The sequence below is a fragment of the Pristiophorus japonicus genome, chromosome 2 (assembly GCF_044704955.1).
Source record: "Pristiophorus japonicus isolate sPriJap1 chromosome 2, sPriJap1.hap1, whole genome shotgun sequence".
Classification (NCBI taxonomy): domain Eukaryota; kingdom Metazoa; phylum Chordata; class Chondrichthyes; family Pristiophoridae; genus Pristiophorus; species Pristiophorus japonicus.
Genome location: NC_091978.1, coordinates 240,645,746 through 240,667,874, shown reverse-complemented (window position 1 = coordinate 240,667,874; position 22,129 = coordinate 240,645,746). Strand labels below are relative to the sequence as shown.

At 42.8% G+C, this 22,129-nt stretch overlaps 1 protein-coding gene across 6 annotated transcripts in view; it reads right to left on the bottom strand.

Moving 5' to 3' along the window:
* Positions 1-290: 290 nt before the first annotated feature.
* The window catches only part of cnot6l (CCR4-NOT transcription complex, subunit 6-like), a 122,692-nt gene continuing 100,853 nt past the window's right edge, over positions 291-22,129 (bottom strand). For 4 of the 6 annotated variants that reach the window (XM_070871096.1, XM_070871097.1, XM_070871095.1 and 1 more), the window contains 2 exons: positions 21,145-21,347; positions 291-5,146 (listed from right to left, as the gene is read on the bottom strand). In XM_070871096.1, coding sequence (XP_070727197.1) covers positions 4,934-5,146; positions 21,145-21,347 — 416 coding nt within the window. In that variant the 3' untranslated portion in view covers positions 291-4,933. The remainder of the gene's footprint in view (positions 5,147-21,144; positions 21,348-22,129) is intronic. The other 2 variants (XR_011589900.1, XR_011589901.1) reach the window with 2 other exon arrangements.

Here is a 22,129-nt window from a genome sequence, read left to right as displayed (position 1 = left end):
TTTTCCCCTGGGAGATTATGGCAATGTCCTATCTGAATCTGGACGTAAATTGAGATAAATTGTCTGTAGCCATTTTGCTCCAACATACCAGCAAATACACAGTGGCAGCAGAATGCTGAGAAGTTTAGATGACAAAACATAGCAATTTTAGTTTCCTATTTACACTACCAAATAGAATAACCACCTTTGACAATTTGCATAAAATGGCAAATTGGAAATAAAATCAACTCACCAGCTTTAAGGGGATGTTCCCATGCAGCTTCATGCAAAACTCATTAAATACGAGAGAACAATTTTCAAATGGCCATTTATTGCCTACAGTCAAAGGAAAGAAAAAAATACACAGGTGCAAGGGAACAAGCAGACATAATTTAGCCCCATACATTGAGAGCAGTACCCAAACTCCATATGGAAAAATACTTCTTTTTAAACCTTTCATGTAGTAGTACAAGTGAAGCACCCCCATCTGAGCTGCCACAAGTTTAAAGACAGACTGAGAAGACAGTTATTTCCCATTCCAGTAAAATAACTGGAGATAAAACACGTCGAGAGCAGATTGGATAATGCAAAATGCTTAAGTGACTTGTGTAAATGAAAGGTTTTCACTTTTTTGACTAGTAATGACTTTTTTTTAAAAACGCAAAACATTTCAGCTGGTGAAAATCCAAGAACTTCCTATTACTTATTTAGTACAAGTAAATTAGCACCTGCTACATCAGTAAGAGGCAATTTACTCTTACTAAACCATAGAGTGAATTCAGGAAGAAACAACATACAAAAACACTGTTGGGGAAGAGGGGAAATGAGGGGGAATGAGGGGGAGAGAGAGAGAAAAGCAACATCCGGACTGCTGAAAGTTCAGGAAAATGACGAACGGTTCAATAAACAGACACTGGTGATCCAACACAGTCCACTTTCATTTCCTATTAACCACCATGATAATTTTCTAAGAGCATAAACATTTTTTTTTTAAAAAGGATGTTAAAAAAATAAAGATGGTCAAATGCTGAAAATGTTTGATTCATGTTAATAAAAAATGAACTAAATCATGGCTACATTTATGAACTATAATCCTTTAATACAATATAGGCAATGTTTTGCATATAGAAGCACCATAGGTCTCAAAAAGAGTCATATCACTCATTATTTTTGGTGTTGCAAATGAACAATGTAACATCTAAAAACATGCACAGTATCCCCCAGCTATGTAACAATTATTTATTTAACGACAGCTCACTCTAAAATCCCACTGTCGACTCCCAAAACCTAGACCAACCTTTTTTAAATACTTAACTGGAATTTCTGTTCAAATTCACTTCTTTTAAATTAAGTATATATAGTCTTGAGACTACACTTTCCAGAATAGAGTCCTACTGCAGAAGACAAATAAAAAAAAGTCTCAACAGATATCTTTTTTAGTTGTTTGCAGCATAGCACATCTATACAAGAATCATTTTATCAACTTCTCAGATCTCCTTGTACTTAAAACATAAAACTTGCAATACAGAATAAACAGCTGGTGTACAACGTGCAAACACTCTGAACCCACTTGTCCTCCATCATCACAACTTGGTCTCTTACCTAATGCCATGGGAGGGCGGCTACAGTCAACAAAACCACCAAAGCTTTCAATGAGTTATTTATGGATTAGCAAGGTAGAGGCATGTCAAAATAAATCAAGTTTAACCAGATCAAATTAACAAAAAGTGCAACATATTTCACGTGTTCTTGGAGTCTGATCCAATTTAAAAATACCAGAGGTACTTAGAAATTACCTCCACAAAATGGTCTGGAAAACCTATTTAATTAGCTCAATTGAGGAATGCACCTTTACTGAACTTTAAAAGCACTTGCGAATTAAAAGCTGATTATCTGGTACTGCAATATGGTTTCAATTAAGCACATTTTTTGGTTATCTGCAGTGTAACGAATATCAGGCTCTGCCATATCCAATTCATTGAAATATATAATTACTACAGGTACTACAAAAACCTGCCTTTTGTGACTGTCTTCAGTCATGAGACCCGTACTTCATTTTAAACATTATCCAACATACATGTTTTTGTACTGAGTGATATGAAACCTTGAAAGACTGGAATTCAGTAGCTTTTCAATCCATTCAGAGTTAGTAAGTACATTTGATAAGAGGGTAAAGGGTACTGAACAAGGAGGGGGAATCTCACATCAAAATGCACAAGACTCAAGAAGTGACAATATTCCTTACGCATATGCAGGCTTTGTTGCCTAAGATAGTACTCCTGCATTACAGAAAGACAAAAACAAAAGATAAGCCGTGCTGGGAATGAGATGGTAATAAAGCTGGTCTCAGAACTCATTGTGCCATACTTGACTTATGGTGTGGTTTCCAATATCCCACACTCCTTACACCAAAGTTAAATATATTATAGAGCTTGTACAAAACTGTTTTTAAGTTGTTTTTCTGTGGGGTTTTTTTTTTATACATAAAATCTCACAAATCTTAACAGATTTATTGTATAGAATTTTAAAAGTTGCCTGGAGAAGGCCTGTCAGGTTTTCTCTGCTTGCTTGGGCAGTGTTGCTGCTTGAGCAAATCCAATGAGGCACGTCGTTATGAAACGAGGGAAAAAAACAGAACAGAAACATACATGAATCTGACTGTGCTTTCTTTATGTTTTGCCTGAACAACTAGGATAAACACACATGGCAAACTTGCTGTCATTTTCATTTCATTTTTTTCTTACAATGTTCTTTCCCTCAATTATATATATTCTTTTTTTTTTTTAAGTACACAGTTATCGGAACTCTGGAAATATGCAGACAGAAGCAAAGAAAACCTGATGAACACCCTCTTGCAACAGAGTGTCTCGATTCATTTATATTGAAAGCAGACAAAATTTGCAGCTATTAACAGTAAGCTTTCCCAAAAATGGTTTTCCTCTTCAATTATAAAAAAGAAAACGAAAAATCCAGTAAATGGGCTCCTCTGTAGTTCATATACAATCATTACAGGTGAATTTTAAATTCCATTTTATACAAATAGATCTAACAAAATATTGGGAGTGAAGTATGGGATGATAATATTGCTTGTAGTTATTAAAAGAATTGCATGAAGGAAGAAGCCAAGTTATCAAGTTTTAAGAAGCAGGGTCATCACAAGAATTTTAAGCACATGAAGCCTTAAGATTTAAAAAGGCTCTAAAAAGTTCAAATTCTCTCAGCGAAAGAGAATGCAAAACAAAAAAAAAAGTTTTATAATTTACTTGGTGCCTCCAGTCTTTCATTCCCATTAACTTTATGTTGCTCCATATTTCAAGTCCTTAAAAACATGACATCCTTTCAAAAATTTATGGGGCGATAGAATTAAAGTGCTGACTTAAAACTTCATATTTCAGAATCTTGAAGTCAAGAATCCAATCATAAAGATATTAAATGAGGTTATTAGTAAATTCTATAAATAGGTCTTGTCCACTTGAAAACTTTATTTGATTATAATAGCATTATATATTAAATTAAAAACAGATTTTACACTTAAGATATGTTGTTCTGTTGATTCAAATAAATTAATCCTGCAAGTGGGTTCTTGAAATGCAGTATTTTTGGATTTTTGGGGGTGTTTGTGGGGGGGGGGGGGCGGGGCGGGGCGGGGAAGGGCACAGTAGATTGATGTGCTATATACTGCACCAATCAAAGCCCATTTCTTTATAAAGTGCAGTAGATTGTTGGAATACATAACATGAAAATTAATGACCATTAGATGGTGCTTATTTAGAGCACAGTAACATTTTTGGTGCTTTTCTTGACTTCATGCCCAAATTATTCTTGCTGTACCTCAATCACTGCATGCTGCATGTTTATTTTATTGTGGAAAGGAAAACTTGGTCTGGATGAATCACACCTGATGAATTATGACTCCTGCTGCCTGATGATGGAGCAGCACTGGGCTATGTCCATGACCAACATTCCCCCTGGAATGAGTTGATCAATGCCCGTTCATTTGGGAAGAAAAACAATTGAAGTAGTAATTTTTTTTAAACCAAAACCTTATGCCGAGGTCAATGGGATAAATGTTTTAATTCTACAAAGACCAATGTCATTTCCATTAGATGCAGTACATGTTTAGTAATCAGTTTGGAAAATCTGAACCTTTTGTCTCTCTCAAGAAATCAATAAGCAATGGGCATCTTATTTAGTGAAGCCAGATATGAACCACATTCCAAACAAAAAAAAGGCTGAACATCAAACCAAACCACAGCTGGCCAAAACCCCCTTTGGCTTCAATTACCTCTCCACTCAGGATCACCCAAAGAGAGATTCCACTTAGCTGTGACAGGGCCGGAGAGATGAGCAGAGCTTCAGATTGGCCATCAAAAGCTGAAAAGAGAAGCACCAAAGACTTAAAGTGAACGATGAGAATATATGATTGAGATAGGCAAGGCAATCAAGGGTGGCAAATGCAAAGACATCAAATTCACACTCAAACTTGTGAAATGAGTCAACACAATTTCATTAACAGATGTATATATAGATCCAAGGCAACTAGGGCAGGGACAAAGCTCAGAACAAACATCTGAAGGTGTTCTGCCTGTCGGTCTTTGGAAGAGAAATCAATGGCACCATATGGCAAAGCATGTAATGCTGCTGTTTCAATGCCAGATTAGGTACATAATCCAACAGGAACACACAAAAATGCTTTCAGAGTTGTAAAGAATGGGATCTCCAGTGTCTCCAAAGGTCTGGGTAATGAACCTTTTAAAGTAAGTTTTTGTTTGCTCCAGTCTCTGAGAATACAGTGAAATAAACAGTGAAACAGCAATACTAGAAACATACAGAACACATACATTAAAAAAGATAACAAATAAGATTTTACAGGCCATACTTCACTCCTTCATACTTTGATTTTACAACTGTACAGGTCCATAAAAGCAGGCAGTGCCTCCAGGTCAGGGCTCCACTACCTCCTGCTGGGTAAGTGTACACCGTTCATCAATGGTGGCAAGGAAAGCTGAAGTTCAAGCTGCATTAACAGTGAGAAGTGGTCAGAAGGGATATGAGGGTGTGGACATCCAGTGATCGAGTTTTCCACAAGCCACTGAGGATCCAAAGGCCCAAGAACACCCAGCACGTTCATTAGAGTCTTGGAATAGAAAATGTAGTCGATAACACCCTGAAAGAGAGACCAGATTAGCATCAAAGTGCTGACTAACATGAACGTGCACCTTTTGAACACACTTATACCATGCCAACATCACAAACACATTCACAGTCATAAAGGTTACCATTGCGTTACATTATTCACGAACAATATTGGAAGATAGCTCAAGGAAATGGGGAGACAAAGGGGCAGGTTGGAAACCTCTCATCAGCTAACAACTAGGACTTATACAAGAGCAGTCTAAATTAACCTGACATTTGCGTTTGCATGCTTCTCTCTCCCTGCAAGGATAGTACTTTAAGAGCATGGACCCAAGGACAGAACTCAGATTGCAAAGTCACCATGTGGGATGCCTCGAATGTTAACTCATGTACTGCTACAGCAATCATTCTCTATGCCACCATTGTGGATAACATCGATTGTACACTATTCGACAACATCTATGTTTATCAGCATGGGATAAAAATGAACAAACCTAATCAGAGCTACTTAAATGCTATGTGTCAGACTTGCCCATAGGTGGCACTCTTGCCTTTAAAGGGCATTTGGGTTCAGGAGACTTCAGCACATAATCTAGATTGATGTGTCAATTCAGTGCTGAGGGAGTATGGCACCTCTGAAGGTGACATCTTTCAAATAAGACGCAAAACTGAGGGCCCATCTGCCCACTAAGTTGGATGCAAAGATCCCATGGCATTATTTGAGGAAGAGCAGTGGAATTCATGCAGAGTCCTAACGAACTTAAATCAGTATCACAAACATTTTATTGAATCATTTCTCTCATTGCTGGTTATGGAACCTTGCTGTGCTCAAAATTGTTTGCTGCACTTCCCTACATTACAACAATGACTACACTTCTAAAATACATAACTGACTTTGAAACTCTTTGGAATGTCCTGAGGTCTTCTAAAGTGCTATATTCTGCATACTGTGCTATACCGCTCTTTTCAGTTCCGAGCTAAAATAACATAAATGTTGAAACCCAAGAGAGATGATGTCACTCTGAAAGCAGTGTCTCAAGGCTACATACGTACAAATACAGAAGTGACAGCACAGAAATAGGCCATTTGGACCAAACAGTCCATGTCTGTGTTTACCCTCCACACCAGCAAATAATGCTAATCATATTTACCTTTTGCAAAAACTGCCTTTAACCCCAACTCTATTTTCTCCTCACTAACCAATTTTAATCCAATTTGTCATCCTTCCCCTAATTACATGCACCTTAATCTTTTGCTGTGCAATTGAACATTTTACCCCATACAGCCATAGCTGAGTATAAGGAAATGTATGGACGAGTCGCTGAAAAATGAGTGACTTGGTTATGTAGACCCTGCCTTGGTGGTCAATTTTTAGTTATCCATACAGCATCGATGTCTCCTAACTCTGTTTTATAAAACCCAATAGCTTCCGCCATAGACCTGGTTTGATGCAAAGACATTCTCAAATGACAACACGAGATGGTTACCATATGATTGAATGTAATAAAGCACCAAATGATGTGCTTCAGCAAAGATCAGTATGATGCGATACATTCTCAGTAAGTAAAACTAAAAAAAAAGGTAGTGTACATCTCAAATGGAACTTTTATAAAACAGGGTTGGTCAGCACGTTACAATTAGTGTCAAGTAGTGAACACAAGTGGACGACCATAAGCTGCGTCCTCTGAACCTTCAATACACCAGTAGCTTCCTCATATCAGTGTCAAGAAATTTTAGAATAGAAATTGGAACTGGTGCTGCAACTGTGACATGTTACACCTGTAATGGTGGGACATGAATTTACAGCCATAACTCTTTTCACATTGAGGTTCTGATCACTCAGCCATGGTCAAACGGGTTACAGCAGAAGGGACAATGGTCAATCACTCCCTTGGCTGTCACCTGGAGCAGGTCCATTTGTCCTCTGAGGTGCCTATTGAGCCTAGACACCAAAAAAGGATGAAAAACACTTCAAATAGCAGACTCGTCATCAGCAAAAACAAAAAAAGTCTTAAATAATGAAAGAACGGAGCTGGATGTGCTGTTGTTAATCCTACAGCAAGCATTGGGTTTTTATTTAACTGAGAAAGTAAAGTGAAGGGTCAAGTCAATAGTACAATTCACCAAAGTTGGAGAGAGTAAAGAAAGGGTAAAGCAGGAAGTAGTGATTAGGTGATACCCAGCTTGGGTTTCAAAAGGTTGACTGTATGAGGAGGGAAGAGCCTCAGAAGAAGTAGGATTACAGTTTCAGGGTCCTGGAATAAAATGAAAATAAAATTAGAGAAGGACAGTGTGCTGAATTGCCTCCTTCTGCGCTGTAATTTTTTTTTAAATAAAAAGAGAACATAAGAACATAAGAACGAGGAACAGGAGTAGGCCATCTAGCCCCTCGAGCCTGCTCCGCCATTCAAAAAGATCATGGCTGATCTGGCCGTGGACTCAGCTCCACTTACCCACCCGCTCCCCAAAACCCTTAATTCTCTTATTGGTTAAAAATCTATCTATCTGTGATTTGAATACATTCAATGAGCTAGCCTTAACTGCTTCCTTGGGCAGAGAATTCCACAGATTCACAACGCTCTGGGAGAAGAAATTCCTTCTCAACTCGGTTTTAAATTGGCTCCCCCGTATTTTGAGGCTGTGCCCCCTAGTTCTAGTCTCCCCGACCAGTGGAAACAACCTCTCTGTCTCTATCTTGTCTATCCCTTTCATTATTTTAAATGTTTCTATAAGATCACCCCCATCCTTCTGAACTCCAACAAGTAAAGACCCAGTCTACTCAATCTATCATCATGTAAATGTTGGTCCCTTAGAAGATGAGAAGGGGGATTTAATAATGGGAAATGTGGAAATGGCTGAGACCATAAACAATTATTTTGCTTCGGTCTTCACAGTGGAAGACACAAAAACCATGCCAAAAATTGCTGGTCACAGGAATGTGGGAAGGGAGGACCTTGAGACAATCACTATCACTACGGGGGTAGTGCTGGACAGGGTAATGGGACTCAAGGTCGACAAGTCCCCTGGTCCTGATGAAATGCATCCCAGGGTATTAAAAGAGATGGCGGAAGTTATAGCAGATGCATTCGTTATAATCTACCAAAATTCTCTGGACTCTGGGGAGGTACCAGCGGATTGGAAAGCAGCTAATGTAACGCCTCTGTTTAAAAAGGGGGATTACAGACAAAAGGCAAGTAACTTTGGCCGGTTAGTTTAACATCTGTAGTGGGGAAAATGCTTGAAGCTATCATTAAGGAAGAAATAGCGGGACATCGAGATAGGAATAGTGCAATCAAGCAGACGCAACATGGATTCATGAAGGGGAAATCATGTTTAACTAATTTACTGGAATTCTTTGAGGATATAACAAGCATGGTGGATAGAGGTGTACCGATGGATGTGGTGTATTTAGATTTTCAAAAGGCATTCGATAAGGTACCACACAAAAGGTTATTGCAGAAGATAGAGGTACGCGGAGTCAGAGGAAATGTATTAGCATGGATAGAGAATTGGCTGGCGAACAGAAAGCAGAGAGTCGGGATAAATGGGTCCTTTTCGGGTTGGAAATCGGTGGTTAGTGGTGTGCCACAGGGATCGGTGCTGGGACCACAACTGTTTACAAAATACATAGATGACCTGGAAGAGGGGACAGAGTGTCGTGTAACAAAATTTGCAGATGACACAAAGATTAGTGGGAAAGCAGGTTGTGTAGAGGACACAGAGAGGCTGCAAAGAGATTTGGATAGGTTAAGCGAATGGGCTAAGGTTTGGCAGATGGAATACAATGTCGGAAAGTGTGAGGTCATCCACCTTGGGGGGAAAAAAAAAAACAGTAAAAGGGAATATTATTTGAATGGGGAGAAATTAGAACATGCTGAGGTGCAGAGGGACCTGGGGGTCCTTGTGCATGAATCCCAAAAAGTTAGTTTGCAGGTGCAGCAGGTAATCAGGAAGGCGAATGGAATGTTGGCCTTCATTGCGAGAGGGATGGAGTACAAAAGCAGGGAGATCCTGCTGCAACTGTATAGGGTATTGGTGAGGCCGCACCTGGAGTACTGCGTGCAGTTTTGGTCACCTTACTTAAGGAAGGATAGACTGGCTTTGGAGGGGGTACAGAGACGATTCACTGGGCTGATTCCGGAGATGAGGGGGTTACCTTTTGATGATAGATTGAGTAGACTGGGTCTTTACTCGTTGGGAGTTCAGAAGGATGAGGGGTGATCTTATAGAAACATTTAAAATAATGAAAGGGAAAGACAAGATAGAGGCAGAGAGGTTGTTTCCACTGGTAGGGGAGACTAGAACTAGGGGGCACAGCCTCAAAATACGGGGGAGCCAATTTAAAACCGAGTTGAGAAGGAATTTCTTCTCCCAGAGGGTTGTGAATCTGTGGAATTCTCTGCCCAAGGAAGCAGTTGAGGCTAGCTCATTGAATGTATTCAAGTCACAGTTAGATAAGATTTTTAACCAATAAGAGAATTAAGGGTTACGGGGAGCGGGCGGGTAAGTGGAGCTGAGTCCACGGCCAGATCAGCCATGATCTTGTTGAATGGCGGAGCAGGCTCGAGGGGCGAGATGGCCTACTCCTGTTCCTAATTCTTATGTATAAGGTAACCCCCTCATCTCCGGAATCAGCCTAGTGAATCATCTCTGTACCCCCTCCAAGGCTAGTATATCCTTCCTGAAGTAAGGTGACCAAAACTGCACGCAGTACTCCAGGTGCGGCCTCACCAATACCCTATACAGTTGCAGCAGGACCTCCCTGCTTTTGTACTCCATCCCTCTCGCAATGAAGGCCAACATTCCATTCGCCTTCCTAATTACCTGATGCACCTGCAAACTAACTTTTTGGGATTCATGCACAAGGACCCCCAGGTCCCTCTGCACCTCAGCATGTTATAATTTCTCCCCATTCAAATAATATTCCCTTTTACTGTTTTTTTGTTCCAAGGTGGAGGACCTCACATTTTCCTACATTGTGTTCCATCTGCCAAACCTTAGCCCATTCGCTTAACCTATCTAAATCTCTTTGCATTGTGTCCTCTACACAACCCACTTTCCCACTAATCTTTGTGTCATCTGCAAATTTTGTTACACTACACTCTGTCCCCTCTTCCAGGTCATCTATGTATATTGTCAACAGTTGTGGTCCCAGCACCGATCCCTGTGGCACACCACTAACCACCGATTTCCAATCTGAAAAGGACCCATTTATCCCGACTCTCTGCTTTCTGTGGACCAGCCAATTCTTGATCCATGCTAATACATTTCCTCTGACTCCACGTACCTTTATCTTCTGCAGTAACCTTTTGCGTGGCACCTTATCGAATACCTTTTGGAAATCTAAATACACCACATCCATCGGTACACCTCTATCTACCATGCTCGTTATATCCTCAAAGAATTCCAGTAAATTAGTTAAACATGATTTCCCCTTCATGAATCCATGTTGCGTCTGCTTGATTGCACTATTCCTACCTAGGTGTCCCGCTATTTCTTCATTAATGATAGTTTCAAGCATTTTCCCCACTACAGATGTTAAACTAACCGGCCTATAGTTACCTGCCTTTTGTCTGCCCCCTTTTTTAAACAGAGGCGTTACATTAGCTGCTTTCCAATCCATTGGTACCTCCCCAGAGTCCAGAGAATTTTGGTAGATTAGAACGAATGCATCTGCTATAACTTCCGCCATCTCTTTTAATACCCTGGGATGCATTTCATCAGGACCAGGGGACTTGTCGACCTCAAGTCCCATTAGCCTGTCCAGCACTACCTCCCTAGTGATAGGGATTGTCTCAAGGTCCTCCCTTCCCACATTCCCGTGACCAGCAATTTTTGGCATGGTTTTTGTGTCTTCTACTGTGAAGACCGAAGCAAAATAATTGTTTATGGTCTCAGCCATTTCCACATTTCGCATTACTAAATCCCCCTTCTCATCTTCTAAAGGACCAACATTGACTTTAGTCACTCTTTTCCGTTTTATATAATCGGTAAAAGCTTTTACTATCTGTTTTTATGTTTTGCGCAAGTTTACTTTCGTAGTCTATCTTTCCTTTCGTTATTGCTTTCTTAGTCATTCTTTGCTGTCGTTTAAAATTTTCCCATTCTTAGTTTCCCACTAACCTTGGCCACCTTATACGCATTGGTTTTTAATTTGATACTCTCCTTTATTTCCTTGGTTATCCACGACTGATAATCCCTTCTCTTCCCGCCCTTCTTGTTCACTGGAATATATTTTTGTTGAGCACTATGAAAGAGCTCCTTAAAAGTCCTCCACTGTTCCTCAATTGTGCCACCATTTAGTCTGTGTTCCCAGTCTACTTTAGCTAACTCTGCCCTCATCCCACTGTAGTCCCCTTTGTTTAAGCATAGGATGCTCGTTTGAGACAGTACTTCCTCACCCTCAATCTGTATTACAAATTCAACCATACTGTGATCACTCATTCAGAGTGGATCTTTTACTAGGAGTTAGTTTATTCTTCCTGTCTCATTGCACAGGACCAGATCTAAGATAGCTTGCTCCCTTGAAGGTTCTGTAACATACTGTTCTAAGAAACAATTCCGTATGCATTCTATGAATTCCTCCTCCAGGCTACCCCGTGCGATTTGATTTGACCAATCGATATGTCGGTTAAAATCCCCCATGATTACTGCCGTTCCTTTTTCACATGCCTCTATTCTTCCCTTGATTATTGTCTGCCCCACCATGAAGTTATTATTTGGGGGCCTATAAACTACGCCCACCAGTGACTTTTTCCCCTTACTATCTCTAATCCCCACCCACAATGATTCAACATTTTGTTCATTAGAGCCAATATCATCCCTCACAACTGCCCTGATATCATCCTTTATTAACAGAGCTACCCCACCTCCTTTCCCTTCTTGTCTATCCTTCCAAATTGTCAGATACCCATGTATGTTTAATTCCCAGTCTTGGTCACCCTGCAACCACGTTTCTGTAATGGCCACCAAATCATACCCAATGTAATGATTTGTGCCGTCAACTCATTTACTTTATTTCGAATGCTGCGTGCGTTTAGGTACAGTGTTTTAATACTAGCTTTAGTTTTGACCCCTCCTGCAGCCCCTTTATATTCATACATATTGTCCCTTCCTATCACCTTGTGGTTTACACTTACCCCAGTGCTACTCTGCTCGGTTGCCTCCTGCCTTTTGCATTCTTTCTTGGGGTCCTGTTCATCTGCGCTCTCACCCACTCTAACTAGCTCAGAGCCCTCTCCTGGGTTCCGAATACTCCTCGCATTGAGGCACCGAGCTTTCGGGGTTGCCTTTTTATTACAATTCGACCCTTTAGAATTTTGCTGTACATTGGCTCTTTTTGTTTTTTGCCTTGGGTTTCTCTGCCCTCCACTTTTACTCATCTCTTTTCTGTCCTTTGCCTGTCTCCATTCTGCTTCCCTCTGTCTCTCCGCATTGGTTCCCATCCCCCGCCATATTAGTTTAACTCCTCCCCAACAGCACGAGCAAACACTCCCCCTAGGACATTGGTCCGGTCCTGCCCAGGTACAGACCGTCCGTTTTGTACTGGTCCCACCTCCCCCAGGAATTTGAATCCCTCCCTGCTGCACCACTGCTCAAGCCACGTATTCATCGGAGCTATCCTGCGATTCCTACTCTGACTAGCACGTGGCACTGGGTAGCAATCCCGAGATTACTACTGTTGAGGTCCTACTTTTAAAATTTAGCTCCTAGCTCCTTAAATTCATCTCGTAGGACCTCATCCCTTTTTTTTTTTAAACCTATGTCGTTGGTACCAATATGCACCACGACAACTGGCTGTTCTCCCTCCCATTTCAGAATGTCCTGCACCCACTCCGAGACATCCTTGACCCTTGCACCAGGGAGGCAACACACCATCCTGGAGTCTCGGTTGCAGCCGCAGAAACGCCTATCTATTTCCCTTACAATTGAATCCCCTATCACTATCGCTCTCCCACTCTTTTTCCTGCCCTCCTGTGCAACAGAGCCAGCCACGGTGCCATGAACTTGGCTGCTGCTGCCCTCCCCTGATGAGTCATTCCCCTCAACAGCACTCAAAGCGGTGTATCTGTTTTGCAGGGGGATGACCGCAGGGGATCCCTGCACTACCTTCCTTGCACTGCTCTTCCTGCTGGTCTTCCATTCCCTAGCTGGCTGTGGACCCTTCACCTGCAGCAAGACCAACTCGCTACATGTGCTACTCACGTCATTCTCAGCATCGTGGATGCTAGAGAAAATCCACCCTCAGTTCCAATTCCGCAACACGGACCGTCAGGAGCTGGAGGCGGATACACTTCCCGCACACGTAGTCGTCAGGGACACCAGAGTTCCCACATGGTACAGGAGGAGCATATCACGTGACCGAGCTCTCCTGCCATGACTTAACCCTTAGATACACTTAATTTGGCGACAACAATGTTAACAGGTTACTTACGGATATAAAAAAGAAAAAGACAAGCTACTCACCAATCACCAGCCAATCACTTACCCCTTTGGCTGTGTGACGTCACCTTTTGATTCCTTTCTACTTCTTTTTTGCTTTTTCTCCCGGCTGGAGCTGCACAAGCTGGGCCTTTATAGGCCTCACCACGCACCTTGAGCTCCCGCCTCCGATCTGCCGCCGCCTCTCGCAGTCGCTGGGCCTTTATAGGCCTCACCACGCACCTCGAGCTCCCGCCGCCGCCTCTGGGCCTTTATAGGCCTCACCACGCACCTCGAGCTCCCGCCTCCAATCTGCCGCCGCCTCTCGCAGCCGTTGGGCCTTTATAGGCCTCACCACGCACCTTGAGCTCCCGCCTCCAATCTGCCGCCGCCTTTCGCAGCCGCTGGGCCTTTATAGGCCTCACCACGCACCTCGAGCTCCCGCCTCCAATCTGCCGCCGCCTCTCGCATCCGCTGGGCCTTTATCGGCCTCACCATGCACCTCGAGTTCCCCCCTCCGATCTGCCCTCAATTTGAGTCTCAATTTGAAGCCAGTGAGAAGGTAGGGATAAGGTCCATGCATTGAAAAATAGATTTCAACTTAGAAGGAACAAGAGGGGAAAGTTGAGAGGATAGCAGAATTAATAAAATAAAGGACGACCAGAAAGGTTTCACTGATGAGAGGTTAGTAGTTAGAGGTGTAGGCGTCACCTATTGGTTGACAAAAGGAGTGCAGGCACTGAAGCTATAAAGCACAATGCTACAGGATGACATTGGGTCAATTCATCGTTTGAAAACAGGAAAAAAAAACAGAAAATTTTAGAAATCAAATAAAAATAGAAAATGCTGGAAATAAACAAGTTAATTTCCCTTCATAGTACCAAGGGGAAAGATGAAATACTTCTCACTGAAGCTTGCATCGAGCTTGGTTAAAATAGAGCAGGAAACTAAAAAACGCAGATCGAGTGGAATTGGGGAAAGATATAGTGGTGAGCCACAGGTAGGTCAGGATGATGCTTGAGACACAGCAGAGCTATTCAGCATAGGAGGTTCCCAAAATGGAGACCATCACACTGAACAATGAGTACAATAGATTGGGTAGAAGGAAACATGTGCAAGTTATTGTCTCACATGGAAGGAACAGTTTAGGCCCTGGACAATGCTTTGGGAAGAGGCAAGTAGACAGGTGTTGCATGATAATAGTTGCATGCAAAAATGCTGGTGGGGAGAATGGGAAGGGCAGCCAGATGTGGGAGTGATAGATAATGGATGAGTGTGCAAGAATATTACAGAACAGTCCCTCTAGAAATGAGAGGTGCAGGGCAGGGGTGCTACATCAGGACAGGCTCGCTTTAGAGTAGTATTTGCGAAGTTGCTAGGCAGGCAAACTGCCCGACTCCTCAACTAGGAAATTGCACATGCTACAGGAAATATCTCAACTGGGAGAAAACTAAACTAAAAACAAAAACAAAATATCTGAAATGATTAGTTAGTACTAATGGACCTAAATGTCATCAAGTCAAACAAATATTATTCTAATAAAAGTTTTCTCAACTGATTAGCACCAAAATGATATTACACAAGAACATAAGAAATAGGAACAGGAGTAGGCCATAAGGCCCCTCGAGCCTGCTCCGCCATTCAATAAGATAATGGCTGATCTGATCATGGACTCAGCTCCACTTCCCTGCCCGCTTCCCAGAACCCCTTATCCCCTTATCAATTAAGAAACAGTCTATTCCTGTCTTAAATTTATTCAATGTCCCAGTTATTACAGCTCCCTGAGCCAGCGAATTCAACAGATTCACAACCCTCAGAAGAAATTTCACCGTAACTCTGTTTTAAATGGGCGGCCCCTTATTCGAAAATTGTGCCCTCTAGTTCGAGTCTCCCCCATAAGTGGAAACATCCTCTCTGCATCCACCCTGTCAAGCCCCCTCATAATCTTATACGTCTCGACAAGATCACCTCTCATTCTTCTGAATTCCAATGAGTAGAGGCCCAACCTACTCAACCTTTCCTCATTAAGTCAACCCCCTCATCCCTGGAATCAACCGAGTGAACTTTCTCTGAACTGCCTCCAAAGTATATCCTTTTGTAAATATGGAAACCAAAACTGCACGCAGTATTTCAGGTGTGGACTCACCAATACTTTATATAACTGTAGTAAGACTTCCCTGCTTTGATACTCCATCCCCTTTGCAATAAAATCCAAGATACCATTGGCCTTCCTGATCATTTGCTATACCTGCATACTATCCTTTTGTGTTTCATGCACTGTACTGCGGCACTTTGCAATCTTTCTCCATTTAAATAACTTGCTCTTTGATTTATTTCTGCCAAAGTGCATGACCTCACACTTTCCAACATTATACTCCATCTGCCAAATTTTTGCCCACTCACTTAGCCTGTCTGTATCCTTTTGCAGATTGTTTGTGTCCTAGAAGCATAGCAACATAGAAAATAGGTGCAGGAGTAGGCCATTCGGCCCTTCGAGCCTGCACCACCATTCAATATCATGGCTGATCATTCCCTCAGAAACCCCTTTCCTCCTTTCTCTCCATACTCCTTGATCCCCTTAGCTGTAAGGGCCATATCTAACTCCCTCTTGAATATATCCAATGAACTGGCATCAACAACTCTCTGCAGCAGGGAATTCCATAGGTTAACAACTCTGAGTGAAGAAGTTTCTCCTCATCTCAGTCCTAAATGGCCTACCCCTTATCTTAAGACTCTGTGCCCTAGTTCTGGACTTCCCCAACATCGGGAACATTCTTCCCGCATCTAACCTGTCCAGTCACGTCAGAATCTTATACGTTTCTATGAGATCCCCTCTCATCCTTCTAAACTCCAGTGAATAAAGGCCCAGTTTATCCAGTCTCTCCTCATATGACAGCCCAGCCATCCCTGGAATCAGTCTGGTGAACCTTCGCTGCATTCCCTCAATAGCAAGAACATCCTTCCTCAGATTAGGAGACCAAAACTGAACACAATATTCCAGGTGAGGCCTCACTAAGGCCCTGTACAACTGAAGTAAGACCTCCCTGCTCCTATACTCAAATCCCAGAGCTATGAAGGCCAACATACCATTTACCTTCTTCACCGCCTGCTGTACCTGCATGCCAACTTTCAATGACTGATGAACCATGACACCCAGGTCTCGTTGCACTTCCCCTTTTCCTAATCTGCCGCCATTCAGATAATATTCTGTCTTCGTGTTTGTGCCCCCAAAATGGATAACCTCACATTTATCCACATTATACTGCATCTGCCATGCATTTGCCCACTTACCTAACCTGTCCAAGTTACCCTGCAGCCTCTTAGCGTCCTCCTCACAGCTCATACCGCCACCCAGTTTAGTGTCATCCGCAAACTTGGAGATATTACACTCAATTCCTTCATCTAAATCGTTAATGTATATTGTAAAGAGTTGAGGTCCCAGCACTGAGCCCTGCGGCATTCCACTAGTCACTGCCTGCCATTCTGAAAAGGGCCCGTTTATCCCGACTCTCTGCTTCCTGTCTGCCAACCAGTTCTCTATCCACGTCAGCACATTACCCCCAATACCATGCGCTTTGATTTTGCACACCAATCTCTTGTGCGGGACCTTGTCAAAAGCCTTTTGAAAGTCCAAATACACCACATCCACTGGTTCTCCCTTGTCCACTCTGCTAGTTACGTCATCATAAAATTCAAGATGATTCATCAAGCATGATTTCCCTTTCATAAATCCATGCTGGCTCGGTCCGATCCTGTCACTGCTTTCCAAATGCACTGCTATTTCATCCTGAATGATCAATTCTAACATTTTCCCCACGACTGATGTCAGGCTAACCGGTCTATAATTACCCGTTTTATCTCTCCCTCCTTTTTTAAAAAGTGGTGTTATATTAGCTACCCTCCAGTCCATGGGAACTGATCCAGAGTCGATAGACTGTTGGAAAATGATCACCAATGCATCCACTATTTCTAGGGCTACTTCCTTAAGTACTCTGGGATGCAGACTATCAGGCCCCAGGGATTTATCGGCTTTCAATCCCATCAATTTCCCAAACACAATTTCCCACCTAATAAGGATATCCTTCAGTTCCTCCTTCTCACTAGACCTTCTGTCTCCTAGTACAATCGGAAGGTTATTTGTGTCTTCCTTCGTGAAGACAGACCGAAGTATTTGTTCAATTGGTCTGCCATTTCTTTGTTCCACATTATAAATTCACCTGAATCCGACTGCAAGGGACCTACGTTTGTCTTCACTAAATCTTTTTCTCTTCACATATTTACAGAAGCTTTTGCAGTCAGTTTTTATGTTCCCTGCAAGCTTCCTCTTGTACTCAATTTTCCCCCTCTTAATTAAACCCTTAGTCTTCCTCTGTTGAATTCTAAATTTCTCCCAGTCCTCAGGTTTGTTGCTTTTTCTAGCCAAATTACACGCCTTTTCCTTGGCTTTAACACTATCCTTAATGTCCCTTGTTAGCCATGGTTGAGCCACCTTCCCCGTTTTATTTTTACTCCAGACAGGGATGTACAATTGCTGAAGTTCAACCATGTGATCTTTAAATGTTTGCCATTGCTTATCCACTGTCAAACCTTTAAGTATCCTTTGCCAGTCTATTTTAGCCAATTCACGCCTCATACCGTCGAAGTTACCTTTCCTTAAGATCAGGACCCTAGTTTCCGAATTAACTGTGTCACTCTCCATCTTAATAAAGAATTCGACCATATTATGGTCACTCTTCCCCAAGGGACCTCGCACAACAAGACTGCTAATTAATCCCTTCTCATTACACATCACCCAGTCTACAATGGTCAGCTCTCTTGTTAGTTCCTCGACATACTGGTCCAGAAAACCATCCCTAATACACTCCAGAAAATCCTCCTCCACCGCATTGCTACCAGTTTGGTTAGCCCAATCAACATGTAGATTAAAGTCGCCCCTGATAACTGCTGTACCTTTATTGCACACATCCCTTATTTCTTCTTTGATGCTGTCCCCAACATCACTACTACTGTTTGGTGGTCTGTACACAACTCCCATTAGCGTTTTCTGCCCTTTGGAATTTCGCAGCACTACCCATACTGATTCCACATCATCCAAGCTAATGTCCCTCCTTACTATTGCATTAATTTCCTCTTTAAACAGCAACACCACCCCGCCTCCTTTTCCTTTCTGTCTATCTTTCCTAAATGCTGAATACCGTTGGATGTTGAGTTCCCAGCCTTGGTCACCCTGGAGCCATGTCTCCGTGATGCCAATTACATCGTTAATGCTATCTGCGCAGTTAATTCGTCCACCTTATTCCGAATACTCCTCGCATTGAGGCACAGACATTAAGGCTTGTCTTTTTAACATGGTTTGCCCCTTTAGAATTTTGCTGTAATGTGGCCCTTTTTGTTTTTTGCCTTGGGTTTCTCTGCCCTCCACTTTTACTATTCTCCTTTCTATCTTTTGCTTCTGACTCCATTTTATTTCCCTCTGTCTCCCTGCATAGGTTCCCATCCCCCTGCCATATTAGTTTAACTCCTCCCCAACAGCACTAGCAAACACTCCCCCTAGGACATTGGTTCCGGTCCTGCCCAGGTGCAGACCGTCCAGTTTGTACTGGTCCCACCTCTCCCAGAACCAGTTCCAATGCCCCAGGAATTTGAATCCCTCCCTGCTGCACCACTGCTCAAGCCACGTATTCATCTGAGCTATCCTGCGATTACTACTCTGACTAGCATGTGGCACTGGTAGCAATCCCGGGATTACTACTTTTGAGGTTCTACTTTTTAATTTAACTCCTAGCTCCCCAAATTCGTCTCGTAGGACCTCATCCCGTGTTTTTTACCTATATCGTTAGTACCTATATGCACCACGACAACTGGCTGTTCACCCTCCCTTTTCAGAATGTACTGCACCCGCTCAGAGACATCCTTGACTCTTGCACCAGGGAGACAACATACCATCCTGGAGTCTCGGTTGCGGCCGCAGAAACGCTTATCTACTCCCCTTACAATTGAATCCCCTATCACCATCGCTCTCTCACTCTTTTTCCTGCCCGCCTGTGCAGCAGAGTCAGCCACGGTGCCATGAACTTGGCTGCTGCTGCCCTCCCCTGATTAGTCATCCCCCTCAACAGTACTCAAAGTGGTGTATCTGTTTTGCAGGGGGATGACCGCAGGAGATCCCTGGACTACCTTCCTTACCCTGCTCTTCCTGTTGGTCTTCCATCCCCTACCTGGCTGTGGACCCTTTACCTGCGGTAAGACCAACTCACTAAATGTGCTATTCACATCATTCTCAGCATCGTGCATGCTCCAGAGTGAATCCACCCGCAGCTCCAGTTCCGCAATGCGGTCCATCAGGAGCTGGAGGCTGATACACTTCCCGCACACGGAGTCGTCAAGGACACCGGAAGCGTCCCTGACTTCCCACATAGTACAGGAGGAGCATAACACGTGTCCGAGCTGTCCTGCCATGACTTAACCCTTAGATTAACTTAAATTGGCAACAACTATGCTAAATGTTACTTACTGATAAAGAGAAAAAAGAAAAGCTACTTACCAATCACTAGCCAATCACTTACCCCCTTGGCTGTGACGTCACCTTTCGATTTCTTTCTACTTCTTTTTTTCCTTCTCTCCCTGCTGCAGCTGCACCAGCACGCCTCTTGCCGACAACGAATTCCCGAGCCTCCCCTCGATGCTGGGCCTTAAGTCGGCCACCTCGATCCCCCCGCTCCGCCTCTCGCCGACAACGAACTCCCGAGCCTCCTCTCAATCCTGGGCCTTAAGTAGGTCGCCTCGATCTCCCCGCTCTGCCTCTCTTCAACAACGAACTCCCTCATTGCTTTTCCTCCCATCTTTGTATCGTCAGTAAACTTAGCTACGTTACACTCGGTCCCTTCTTCCAAGATTAATATAGATTGTAAATAGTTGGGGTTCCAGCACTGATTCCTGCGGCACCCCATTAATTACTGGTTGCCAACCAGAGAATGAACCATTTATCCCGATTCTCTGTTTTCTGTTCGTTGGCCAATCCTCTATCCATGTTAATATATTACCCCCAATCCCGTGAACTTTTATCTTGTGCAGTAACCTTGTGTGTTTCACCTTGTCAAATGCCTTCTGGAAGTCCAAATACATTGCAGCCACTGGTTCCCCTTTATCCACCCTGTTTGTTACATCCTCAAAGAACTCCAGCAAATTTGTCAAACATGACTTCCCCTTCATAAATCCATGCTGAATCTGCCTGACCAAATTTTGCCTTTCCAAAAGACCAGCAAGATAATTATAGCAATGCCCCAGACCACAACTGCTCTTAATACATGGGAAAGCTGTTTGAGGTCTGAAACGAGGATACATTTTACACATCATTTAGCTAACAAACTAGAAAATGATTGTTCAGAAATACCATTTTGCGCATAATTTTCTCTGAAAATTCACACACACCTTGAGAATGCAGAATTTAATTTCACACTACCACCACTAGCCCCATCAGAAACATCAAAAAAGTGCAATGAAATCATCTTTGTAGCCAATAATGAACTGTGAAAAAGATCAGCATTATCTGCAAATAGATTCCACAAGCCGAATATAACCAAAACCACAGTGCAGCCCACCACTTACCTTGAAGTCAAAAGTGTAATTTGTGTAAGGCATCAAGTTGTTTTCATAAGCACTCTTGAGTTGGAAATCATGAGTAATTCTGCCATCAGAAGTTCCATTCTTCCCATTACAGCTGAAGTTCGTCAAACACTCATTGTACCTCAGTTCCTTGAAGTCTTTGTGATTCTGTGCAACGCCTCCAGTGCTCAAGTATTCCACAACACCTGCACAACCATCATTCATTAGTTACCACACATGTGCAGATGACAGATTGAAAATACTGTCAAATTTGGTTTACAGCTTGCCTCTGTGCTGCGCTATGCCTTACACACAGCAACTGTGTGTAAGGCATAGCGCCTCCCTGGTGCAAGGATCAAGGATGTCTCGGAGCGGGTGCAGGACATTCTGAAAAGGGAGGGTGAACAGCCAGTTGTCGTGGTGCACATTGGTACCAACGATATAGGTAAAAAACGGGATGAGGTCCTACGAGACGAATTTAAGAAATACGGTGGAGGAGGATTTCCTGGAGTGCATAAGGGATGGTTTTCGAGACCAATATGTCGAGGAACCAACTAGGGGGGAGGCCATCTTAGACTGGGTGTTGTGTAATGAGAGAGGATTAATTAGCAATCTCGTGAGAGGCCCCTTGGGGAAGAGTGACCATAATATGGTGGAATTCTACATTAGGATGGAGAATGAAACAGTTAATTCAGAGACCATGGTCCAGAACTTCAAGAAGGGTAACTTTGAAGGTATGAGGCGTGAATTGGCTAGGATAGATTGGCAAATGATACTTAGGGGGTTGACTGTGGATGGGCAATGGCAGACATTTAGAGACCGCATGGATGAACAACAACAATTGTACATCCCTGTCTGGCGTAAAAATAAAAAAGGGAAGGTGGCTCAACCGTGGCTATCAAGGGAAATCAGGGATAGTATTAAAGCCAAGGAAGTGGAATACAAATTGGCCAGAAATAGCAGCGAACCCGGGGACTGGGAGAAATTT